The sequence below is a fragment of the Macrobrachium rosenbergii genome, chromosome 55 (genome assembly GCF_040412425.1).
Source record: "Macrobrachium rosenbergii isolate ZJJX-2024 chromosome 55, ASM4041242v1, whole genome shotgun sequence".
NCBI classification, from domain to species: domain Eukaryota; kingdom Metazoa; phylum Arthropoda; class Malacostraca; order Decapoda; family Palaemonidae; genus Macrobrachium; species Macrobrachium rosenbergii.
The window spans coordinates 75,800,197-75,812,382 of NC_089795.1; the positions used below are offsets into that span (position 1 = coordinate 75,800,197).

Below are 12,186 nucleotides of genomic sequence, written 5' to 3' on the forward strand. Positions count from 1 at the left end.
ATACATGGCAAAGTAAGTGGTTTTTAATTATAAGAAATAGTAATTATCAGACAGGCCATAAGTTTGGTAAACCTGGTTAAATGTACAACTGCTTGCATTTAGCCTAAACATTTGGCTCTAGGTCTATTATTTTGTTAAACCAGTAAACATTTGGCTCTAGGTCTATTATTTTGTTAAACCAGCTTAGTTGTAATGTGCATTATCAATGGAACTGACTGTGACAGGCTTAGAAAACCTAGTCTTGTATAGTCTACCAAAAATGAAACTCGCTCCAGAGCCATGATGTACTGTATGCAAACCCCCCCCCCCAAAAAAAAAAAAAAAAAATTAGAATGGATGGAGATGGATCCTGCACTGATTAAGAGCTACTTTGTGACTGATGTTGAACTCTTTGTTGGCATGAAAGAGGTAATAGTCATGGCATCTTACCACAAACATGTATTAGCTTGCACATTGAATGCCAAACAAATGATTAGTACCAAGACAGTTTTTCCACGTAAAAATGCGTAGAGTCCCAAATTAGATGAGTTCTGAAGCCAATGAGTACTGAGGTATCACTGTAATGTCATAGTTATAATATTGCAGGTGAGAATGAATTTTTTTTATATGCTGTATGTGCAAAATATTAAGAATAGGAAAATATATAATTTTTGCTTTTTCCTTAATGTATTTATAAATGGGATGCATTTTTCCAGGAATAATTTTATTTCTTGTTTTCCAGATGGCAAGAGTATTTTACCATAAACCTCAGTTTGCCATTCTTGATGAATGCACCAGCGCTGTTAGTGTTGATGTAGAAGACAATATGTATCAGTATTGCCGTGAGGTTGGAATCACTCTGTTCACGGTATCACACAGGAAAAGTTTATGGAAACATCATGAGGTAGGTTATATTTGATTTAAAGGTTAAGTAGCTTTTAAACAAATGCAGAGTCAGTGTGATGCACAATTCTACTACTTATATTATTATCACAATTTTATGTAGACTGTAAACTACAGGTAATCAAAAACTCAGAAACAGTTGAGCACCCGTATAAGTACAATGATACCTTGGTACTCGTCATTAGTAATTGCTTCCAAAAGGCACTTAGAGTGCTGAAAACGACTAGTACTAAACAAATTTTTCCCGTAAAGAATAAAGCAAATTGAATTAATTTGTACCAGACCACCCCCAAAAATACCATTTTAAAAGGTATTTTATGCAGTGATGGGCTTGTATTTTATTTATGCAACACAATAGTGAATAAAGAAAACAATACTGTAATTACGTTATACACAAATAAATACTGTAGAAAGTAACTTCATGTTACATTTTGCAATTTCAAAAATCATCACCTTGGAAACACTGCCACCCATTTACCATATATTCAGACCAACAACAATTTTTTTTACTTCCTCGAGTGTTTAAGACCTCTGTTTTGTAGTTTTGATTGCTTTAACAAAATGTATCTTTAATTTCATCTTTCTGTCAGTAGTATTACTACAGGTTTATTAATTTCATCTTTCTGTCATTATTTTCACTACAGGTTTACAATCCCTTATCTAACATTTCTAAATACCAATTGTACTTTTGTGGAGGACAGAGTGTCATCATAAGTTTTAAGTTGATGAAATTTAGTGCTGTTTCTGATCCCACTTACAGTGAACATTCATGTGTTTACAGTATATACTCTCATATCATGTGACTTTCCGAAACAGTTTTTAATCGGATTTTAGGAGGTGTAGGGAGCAGAACTATTGTCCTAGCAGTTCTCCAGAACAGCTTTAGGTTTCTGCAAAAGATTTAGTCCTACCCTCCATAAAACACCAAATTTCTCTTTGTCCTCTGGATTCACATGTTTCTCAGTCTTCTTGACAGGGATGGAAGTGATTTTGGAGAAGAGTGCCATTAGGTTCTCTGGTGTGATGGTAGAGTTCCCTGTTAGGGAACAAGACCAGGGGTTAGAGATCAGTGTTCAGCATCTTCCTGATTTGATAGGATGGGTATGGGTCGGTTACCCATCAGAGAGAGGAGGGCCTTTCTTATTTTTGTGAGAAATGAAGGATGAGTACTTTTAAGTACCCAGTCTTCATAACTTGTGTTGAGTACCTTACCTTGACTGCCTGAGGAGGAATCATCTACCAGTTCATAATGCTGTTTTATACTGCTGGTGGCCTTTTCCCAGGAATATTACATACTGCGTGCCTTTTAGCTTGGCTTGGGCTTGATTAGGGGTACAGTGACACCTCAGCTTAACCTAACCCCCTTCCCTGGCCAGTCCAAGAGAGGGGGGATAGGGAGGGAGGTGGTCACTGAGAGGGGCGATCGTCCCCCCTCTGCTGCTAAAAGTAAGGGGTTGTCTGTCATGCCATTGAGCAAAGTGAAAGTAACAGTGAGTGGAGTCTTGGGTCATACCAGTCCTCTGGGACAGATGCAGACTTCTGTTTAAAGACCTTTGTCCTTCCCTCTCCATGACACTGATTTCTGTTCTTGATTACTCTCCAGGTTCATGGAAATTTCAAGCATTCTTGGCAGAGGTAGAAGCAATGTTGTAGAAAGGTACCATTGAAGTCATAGATTGTTATTTTATGGGGTTTGTCAGCTGCCTTTTCCGTGTGAAGATTGGTCATCAGTGTCTCAGCATTGAATGAGTGTTTGACAGACTGTTAAGATAGATACTTCGTGTTCAGTATTAAATTCCACCAGATAGGGCAACTTCATGAATTTAATAAACCTTCAGGATGTGTACTTTCAGGTACCCATTCATCAGAACTCTTGGAAGAACCTCTGTTTTGTCAACTGTCAGCTGTGAGACAGCATTCCAGTTTAGGGGTCTGCTTGGGACTGGCAACAGCTCCTTATGTGTTTACTTTGGTATTCACCCTATTCTCTGCTTAGGTCCCCCCTCTTGTCCAGAACAGATGAGAGGTTTGAGAGTTTCTAGGCACAACCTTTCCATCTGGCTTCATGACATTATTGAGCATGCCAGTGATTCTTTCCTGGAGTCTGGGATCTCTTCACACTCGAAGCCTATGAAGTTATGGGCTCAGGACTCTCACCTTTCAAAAGAACTTTTCTTTGTTTTAGTTAATGGGGGCCAGATGTCTGGCATAGCTAGATTACCCTTACCTCATTCTACTTGATGGCTGTCAACCACACGTCCCTGGACATGTTCTTCTAGGGACCAGTAGTGGCTCCTCAAGTTGTATAGTTACCAGGTCCCAACCAGGTACCTCATGTCCCCTTTGAGTACATAAGCTTGATACATCTTTGTAAGAGGAGTGAATGAGGAATGAAAATGGTTATCTCACCTTTCTCTTCCTGAGTGCCTAGGGAGTGAAGTACATACTGTAATCCAATGAGATTCAGGGAAGTACACAAGCACCTGTTCCAAGTAGCTTAGAATATGCTGTCCTTTACCCTTTTTTTATTTAACAAGAGGGAGGAAGGACATGGTAGAGCTATTCTCTAAACCCATTATTTATCAATAGCCAGAGAGAAAGCTGTCTACTGACTTGACTACTATGGGAGATGTCATGACTCTCCAAAAATGATATTCTCTCTGATTTTTTGTGGATCTTAGGCCCAGGATCCTATCATTCTGGTCTTTTCATTAGACTGGTAAGAGGTTCCAGGGGTCATTGAATCCCTTGCTTGCACAAGCAACCAGGAACATGGTATTTCCAGGGTGAATTAAACTCCTTTTTTCTTCGGCAGGTACTGCTTCCCCCTCCTAAGGGGCAAGTCTCCTTACGTGAAAGGTAATGGTTGTATCACTGTAGGAACAAATGACAAATTTTTTAAGCAGTTTATATTTTCCTAAATTTACAAACTAGAGCCTTTCATATGAAAGCTGTACCCAGTTCACCCACTCTGCTTTGTCCTTATACCCGAAGAAAAGAATGACAGGGCAAGTGTGAGGCAGCCGAGGGGCCACCCACCCTTCCGCCATCACTATTTTAACTACCTTGTTACCAAGTTTCAACAACCGTTCCAACTCGCACTAAAGGATACTTCATATATAAAAGGTTCTGATTTGTATAACTAGGAGAAATACAGAATGATTCAAAAATTTGTTTTGACAATATTTAGCTCAAGTCAGAGTCATTCAGTGATCATAGTATTTGAAGGACAAAAATTATTTTTATATCGCATATGTGGCAATAATTTGATTACAGATTCACTCAAACAAAAGAAAAAGGGTAGCATTGCAGAAATAGATGGCAATTAGCATGGAAGCAACACATGCTATATACTGTATTTATATCAAAATTGAAGTGTACTTGCAGAAGCACAGACATGAAAGATTGAATTTTTATGTGAAGAACAGAGTTACTTTAGAAACAAAAACCCTTGGATACGGGTTTAAATAGGCTGATATTTCAGCCTCCAGCAAGTCTAGATAGATTACTTACTGGATTATTCCATTAATTTTTTTTTTAAACTCAAGTGGAGGTGGTCTGTATAAGAAAGTATCCCTTAATGGATAGAATCAAAATGCTACTACAACTTTTAACCCATTTTATTAATTTCCACAGTATTACCTGCAGATGGATGGTAGAGGATCATTTGAATTCAAGCCCATTCAAGCAGATACTCTGGAATTTGGATCTTGAAGTCATTGGAGTTCATAGCAGACTGTTTTAAAAAAAATTGTTAATAGAGGTACATTATTTTTTTTATGAACAGGAATGTGGTTGTTGATAATTGTTGGCTACACATTATCAACATATTTGTACTGTCATAATTATTGCTTAAGAACAAACAACCTTGTAAAAATTGTGCTGTTTTTAGTAGAGTTGTTTTCTAAAGCTGTGATATAATTTTTTAATATTTTATCCCAAAATTTGAAAATTTTGTAAATATTAGTTGTGTTGAGTTATTTATTCACACTTTGTTAATAAACTTATAAAAATTATAAAAATGAAAATTGTCAGATTGGTATTTATGGGTTTCAACCGTTTATTGTATTTTAGTACCCGTTTCTGGTTTTATCAGGAAAGCATTTTATTTATTTTCTGGTATTCGATGTATGTAAAACTCATATTGTCATAAGTAACATGTTTAAATTTTAAGATCATGCAGTTTTCAAGCAGTTAAGAAATTGTACATTACAGGTTAGGAAAATGTATGTTTGTAGAACTGGTGAAAAACTTGTTTATTTATATTGGGTTAATACAGTATATGTTTGTAGCACTGGTGAAAAACTAGTATAGCATAATTTTATTTGGTTAATATTTAATATTTTGCATGTAAACTTCCAAAGGTTATGGATATATAAATCTTATGAGCAGTTTTTTATTTTCTAGCACTCATTTTTATTGGCGAGTTTAACAATGTTTTGTACTTGGTGTACATGACAGCTACAGTGTAAAACGGAACTATATGTTGTGATTTTGAGGTAATTTTGTGCCAGTTGGATGAATATATGCACCATGTAAATCAGATGTTGCTTTAAGTTATGAAATGGCACAAGCTCTTCTATAGCTCTAGAAACCAAAGCACGACCTCATTATACAGAGGTTAGTGTGTTTAGTTATTAGATTTATAACTAGATGATTTAACCTACATAGGCTTTTCATTTTTTCCTTGTACTTGGATGCCCGGTAGCTGTTCATTTTAAGTGTAACACTGTAGGAACGGAACATCATTACTTATTTTTCTAGCCCAGTAGCTGTTCATTTTAAGTGTAACACTGTAGGAATGGAACATCATTACTTATTATTTTTCTAGAACAGTAGCTGTTCATTTTAAGTGTAACACTGTAGGAACTGAACATCATTACTTATTTTTCTAGCAAGTTTTATGGTTTTTCAGTCATCTTTTGGACTATTGTAGATTAAATCACAGTCTTGTCTAAATGATTCCAGTGCTTGATATGCATACGTATAATTTTTTCATAATTTCAAGTTGAAAGCACACATGAACACTTCAGCAGTTTAATTTGGCGTTTCCAAGTATAAAAGCACATTACTCACGAAATTATGTTTCTGGGGAAAATATAAGTGTTTGATATAGGTCTATTTTCACAGATTCTTAACTGCTTTTTATTACTATTTATTATTGTAAGAGTAGCATTTTTAAAAGGCTATTAGTTTCTAGCTCATACAGTTGGCTTAGTTGCATACAGGTTTTGAGAGGAACTACTTTTATTCATGGTTTTCTTCAAGAATGGCTGATATGTCTATTCCATACTTTTGTTGTTTATCAGTATAATTTCTTCTACGGGATTACATTCTTAGCATTTCTCATTTTAGAAATTTTTTTGCAAAACAAACATATCATGGCTACTCTAGGAACACAAACATTTTATTGCCACTCTCTGAAGATTTGTTATTGCTTCGTGTTACAAATTACAAATTTTGCAACTTTTCAAGTCTGATAGTTTACTTATTTACTTCATTAATAGGAGGCATTAATGGCTTTAGAGGTTGTCATGCGTCACTATAGGACGTACATCATTGTTTTCGTATATTTTGTATTATGTGTTTATTTAATCATATATTAAACAGTATGGTAGTTTTTAAAAGAGTGGTCCCTTGTGAAAGAGAAATATTTTGTTTTCATTACAGGCATCAAGTTTCAGATTTGTTCACATTTTTATGTAAAATGCTAATAAAACTATTTTATAAATTTATGATAGTTATTAAATATATGATTTACTTTATGAATTATAATTAGCCTTATTCCATGTAACCAGATCTCAGTTACACAGATTTGAGAAGTCACAAGAGAAACTCACCGAACCTTTGAACACTAAAGGAAGGACGGATACACAAGTGAACAACTGGAAATAACATAAAGGATGAAAGGCACAAAATCAAGAACTCTGTCAAGCTCAGGAAATGCAGTACTGTATACATCCAGACTCTTAGAAGTTACACAAAGAGTGGGTATTATGGCAGTTTGGCAGAAGTTACAGAAGAAGAGAACTGGCTAATAACAGATGGTGGACTGCAGACCATGCGTGCATGTTGGAACCTTTCCTCTTTCCATTCAAGTCTGTGGAACTTGTATACCTTCACATGGAATAAGGCTAATAATGGGTAGTGGAGTTCACAAACTGTTGTTTAACTAGACCATCAAGTCATCATTTGTAACTCTCATTAGGTTGGCCCAAGTGGTCTGTTTTCAGTACATTAATTAGTTTTCATTTAATAAATTAGTTTAGTAAATTTAGACATTGGATAAAATGAAAATGGAGATTATGAGCAACATTGGATAAAATGAAAATGGAGATTATGAGCAAGTTTTCCCAAGGAACTTGTTTTCATAACCTCATATTAGACACTGCTTATGTTGGTTTGCATAACAGGATTAGTTCATATGGTTCAGTCATCAAATATACAGGTCAACTGAGTGACCAGTTTGAAGATTACATACAATTACTTCAATGCAGCTTTTTTAAAGTCACAATTTAACATAGATGGGGGGATTTTGACGGTAAAAAGCCACTGGCATTAGTTGAAATTTATCTCGTTATATTTAATAGTTGCAGCTTTATCTGCCAATGTGAGCAGGCATCCAACTTTTGTCACTTGTGGTGCTTCATATAACTTTCAGCACAAAAACCTAATCTCTAACAAAACAGTTTGAAGGCAATAATTTACGACCTCTAAGAGCTGAAAATTACAAATTCCTCTTGTGATCATATTACAGAATTTAGCTTTGAAAACAGAAACATTTGCATTTTTATGAGAAATATGCATACCTCAGATTTATATCAGTCACGCCAATTTGGCCGAGGGACAGAGAGTTCTTGGTACTAATCAAGAGAAAGACCACCTGCAGGTTAAGTGAGAAATAATGGCTGTTGTGGAAAGATTCAAAGTCAGTTAATAATACCTACAGAGTTGGAATAGATGATGCATATGCAGAAACACAGCTAGATTCTTAGAATAAAAACATCCCTGAACTATAACAATGTTTCCCAAAGATACTGAAATACAAGTAAATAAAATTTCTGATAAGTTAGTTCTCATTAATTGCAACAAAGTAGCATAACCCTTACTGTAAGGGAAATAAAATTACTTCAGATGTCATTTGCTCAAGTTTTTTTTTTTAAAGTTATCTTGGTCTCTCTTATTGTGGTGAATTTATTCAGTAAAATTAATATTTTCTTTCTCGGAAATTTTTCCTGGTGTTACACATTAAGGAGTATTTTGTATTTATTGCTTGATGACTGACTAACTTATGGTTTAAACAGGCTCTCTTGTACACTTTTTCAAAAATTTTCTTCAGGTTCTGTGGAAAACCCGAGTATTGCTTTTGTCTAGCCAATTAATCATTCTTCCATGTTGTCAAACCTTGTAATTGTTGGCACTGAACTATATGTCTAGGAATTTCAAGTCATAATAATGTGTAATTTATTCTTTTTAAAGTAATTATTGTATTTATATAAAGGGCATGCCACTGTTTTATGTTGGCATAAAAACACATCATGACTCCTTTAAGACTGGTATCTACTATTAGAAACTAGATTGGATGATGGTACACCTGTTAAATAATTGCCATCAGTTATTTATTAAGCAGGTTAACCAGACAACACATCCCACAACCATGCTTGTCAAGTAGTTTTACAATGTCCAAGTATTCTCGCCCATTTACTAGGCTTGGTACTTCTTGCTCTAAATTTTTTGGGTTCTACCCCATTATTTTGGCCTGCTTGTCAAGTTTAAAGAATTATTGGAAGTTGTGTTTTGCCCCCTTGTTAACTTGCATAACAAGTATGGTAGTGAGAGATTGGGTGAATCTGAAAGGTTGTGCTTTGGTATTTGCTTAGTTAATTTCATCATTTTTTCTATAAAAAGGCAGTTAAGTTTGACCTCTTACAATCAGTTTAGTGGGAAGAGAATTACTGTACAGTGGATGAGTGAAAAGAATGAATCAAGGGCAACCTTTCCTTAATTGTAGTCATTTCCTGGTACAAGGAGCACTACAGAGGTGGAAGTCAGTGGTCAAAGAAGCAATCTGACTTGTTAAAAGAAATGATACAGCACTATATCTACAAAACTAAATCACACTTACCACTACAAGTTTATCTTAACCTGACAGAGAAGTTTGCTGATGTAGCATTGTGCTTTTGATCAATCTTGATTTAAATGTTATAAGGTATTAATCTGTTCACTGTTTGTGTAGTTGGTTTGCCTCAGTTAAAAACTTAAACTTTTAGACCACCACAAGAAACCAGGGAAACAGCATATATGATAATCAAACTTACCATCTATGACATGTTTGTTTTGCATCACAACATGATGTAAAAATGGCAAAATGAATTTCAGTAATTTGTCAAAACACTGAGCCTTGCACGGTGTACTGTAAGAAGTGCTATAGGGGCATTACCCTTTAGCCCTACTCAATTGTCATCTGTCTTTTCCTATTTAGCTATCCAACTTCTTTCACTGTATCTTGCTAAACCTTTCACCCATCATATATGAAAAATTCTTTGTCAGTCATATGAGAGACTGGAAGTGTGACTTGTTGGTCAGGTTTAATTACTTTACTGAATAAGTTTCAGAAAGATGGACTAAAAGTGATTATTCTTAGCTATAGTTCTATAGTTTTTTTTTTTTATCTGACGTGTCAGAAATGTTCTGAGGACTACCTAAAAGATATGGTTAGTGCATTGAGCTTATTTCCAATTCTCTGTATATGTATGTCATAATTTAATATTTAACCTTATACAATGCTTTCCGGTGTATAAACACTGCCTATTATTAACATAATTTCAAGTATATTAAAGTACATGCAAGGAAGAGATGAATGAATCTACCCAAACTACATGACCATACTCTACTTGATTTCTGATTCACGCTTGCTAGAAATTAATTTTGGTTGATTCTTCCAAACTTCATGAAGACTGAAATGGCCCACATCATTCTTTTCCTGTCATACTGAAAGGAGTAGCAATTTTCTCTTATTTGCTTGGGGTCTGTCTTTGCAGTAGGTACTGAAATATACTGCACAAAGTTAGGGCACTTGTTCATAGTGCTGGATAATACTTGTGATATGATGATGATCATTGATATTCAATTTATCTGGATTAGATATAACTTACTTTATAGTTTTTGAAGCACACTTGACATTCTGCATTTAAATGAAATGAGTTTGCATTTGCAAACATTGTTCAAGCCTTTTTATATAGGCTGCTTTGTTTTATTCCAGTGAATGCTAATTTTTTTCTTAACCAATACTGTTATTTTTTTGGAAACTCTTGGTAAAAATTTATGAATTATAATTTAACAATGAAACAGACCACAATATACTGTAAAACGATTGTTGTTTTCAGTCATACTAGGGGATCTAAATAGAGCCATACCAAGAAATTTTGTTGCCATTGCTGTATGCTGTTTCAATTTTATATTTTATTTAGTAGTATGTGATATTTATGTAATTTGGTAAATGTGACCGAAGTAGGATACCAATGGAAATTTCTTTGTGCAGTGTGTGTAATAATTAACTGTGGTCTGATTATCTACTTAATGTCAATTGCACAATACCAAGCACTCTTTCCAGAAACTTTATGCTTGAGTGATTGCATCATTGGATCTTTTTTCATGTCTTTTGATGCAGATACTACCTTCAGACTCGTAATGAAGAGAAATTAATTTTGCAAACCTAGAGAGATTAGAAAAAGAGTACTGTACTAAGAGAAAACTACAAAATTTCCTGGAATAAGAGTTATGCCCAAAGAACTTCAGCTCAAAAGTATGACCTGGTTTTTGTAATTATAATAGAGAAAGTTGTAATTTTCATACAGAAATCATCCCTCATTGTATTAAAACTATCTAGATATGTTATAACCAGTTTTATCATAATTTGACCTTGTTAAAATTAACATTAAATTCTAATTAAACCAAAGTTGTTCAATTAATCTTTAAAAGGAGATCAGGACCCATCAAAAGCCAGTCCCAAGTTCAGACAAATTTTGATGGGTTCAGGTTCTGAGTTAGATGACGTATCAAAATTTAAAATGTTAAAAACACTTCCAATATTAAACATTTTGTTTACAAGAAGAAATGGCCTCCTATACCCAGCAGTCTTAAGTAGGAAGATGATGCAAAGAATCCCAGGGGAAGGTAGAGACTGAGCAATTTCAATAAAATAAGCACTATAAATGGAGGGTGGGGGGGGAACAGTGGAAAAAGGTGGAGGAAGTGATGAATACTGTATATCAACTAGGAAAAATAAAAACATTGACATTGGTTGTGTTCACAAGGCACTATATATGATGACACAAAAATACTTATTAGTGAAATAGAGAAATGTAAATTTTGGAGGAAAGGAGTGAAACAAGACAAAATGGAGTAGGCATACAGGTTAAAGATGAACGGCTGTAGCAGATGTGACAAAAGTTTGGCACATAAATGAGAAACAATTTAGATTAAGATTATTTTAGGAAGAAAGGAATATGTTTTCAATTTATTTCTCAAATTCAGGAAAACAAAATGTAAAAATTTTAGGAAAAGTCATTCAGTGCAATGACAAGTGCTACAGAGGGGATAATGGTACGAGTAAACCTAAATGGCAAAACAAAGTTAGCTTTGATGGCATGAAGGGAAAGTATATCCCGAGAGAAATTAATTGGAAGATAGTACAGTGGTAATGAAATACTGCCAACATCAAGGATTTTCAGTGCCAAGCAAAATCCTAAAGAAATCAAAAGAAAAGCTAATGATATCCAATTGGAAAAGCTGAAACAAGATTGAATTACTATGGTAATTACATATACTGTAGCATGAAAAAAGAATTGCTCAAAAAAGCAACTGCTGTAAGCTTGTTTTGTTAGTAGGGGGATAGGAAAGATGAAAAAGTCAAAAGGATAATAGTGTGAAACAAGGTCAAAATGCAGTACAGTATCAAGATACAGTATTGTATAAAAGCCAAAGGCGGCAGTAAACAGTATGACATCAAGGAGGGGATAGACAGACACAGAAAGAGAGATATCGTGGTGAAAATTATAATTTATTAAACATCAAATGCAAGGAAAAAGTGCCTTCAAGCTCTGGCTGGAGCAGGATATATGTGTAAGGGACAAAAAAATATGAAGATATAAATGGAGAAATTACACATGAAAAGCTAATGGAATGATATGAACTTGGTCTTGAAATTATAAAGGGAGCAATAGAGAATATAAGAAGTTTAAAAAGGCCTTCAAGAAGAAAAATGGAAAGCCCTAGGACCATCTGGAATAACAAGATTGATTG

At 34.6% G+C, this 12,186-nt stretch overlaps 1 protein-coding gene and 1 long non-coding RNA gene across 8 annotated transcripts in view; one reads left to right on the top strand and one right to left on the bottom strand.

The window, feature by feature from the left end:
* Positions 1-10,840, top strand: part of Pmp70 (ATP binding cassette subfamily D member Pmp70) — a 59,877-nt gene extending 49,037 nt beyond the window's left edge. For all 6 annotated transcript variants that reach the window (XR_010852152.1, XR_010852151.1, XM_067098980.1 and 3 more), the window contains 2 exons: positions 722-883; positions 4,519-10,840. Coding sequence is in view for 4 of the 6 variants with exons in the window: in XM_067098980.1 (XP_066955081.1) it covers positions 722-883; positions 4,519-4,596 (240 nt within the window). In the remaining 2 variants the exon portion in view is untranslated. The remainder of the gene's footprint in view (positions 1-721; positions 884-4,518) is intronic.
* Positions 1-12,186, bottom strand: part of LOC136835441 (uncharacterized) — a 65,796-nt gene that overhangs the window by 7,461 nt on the left and 46,149 nt on the right. The window lies entirely within an intron of this gene.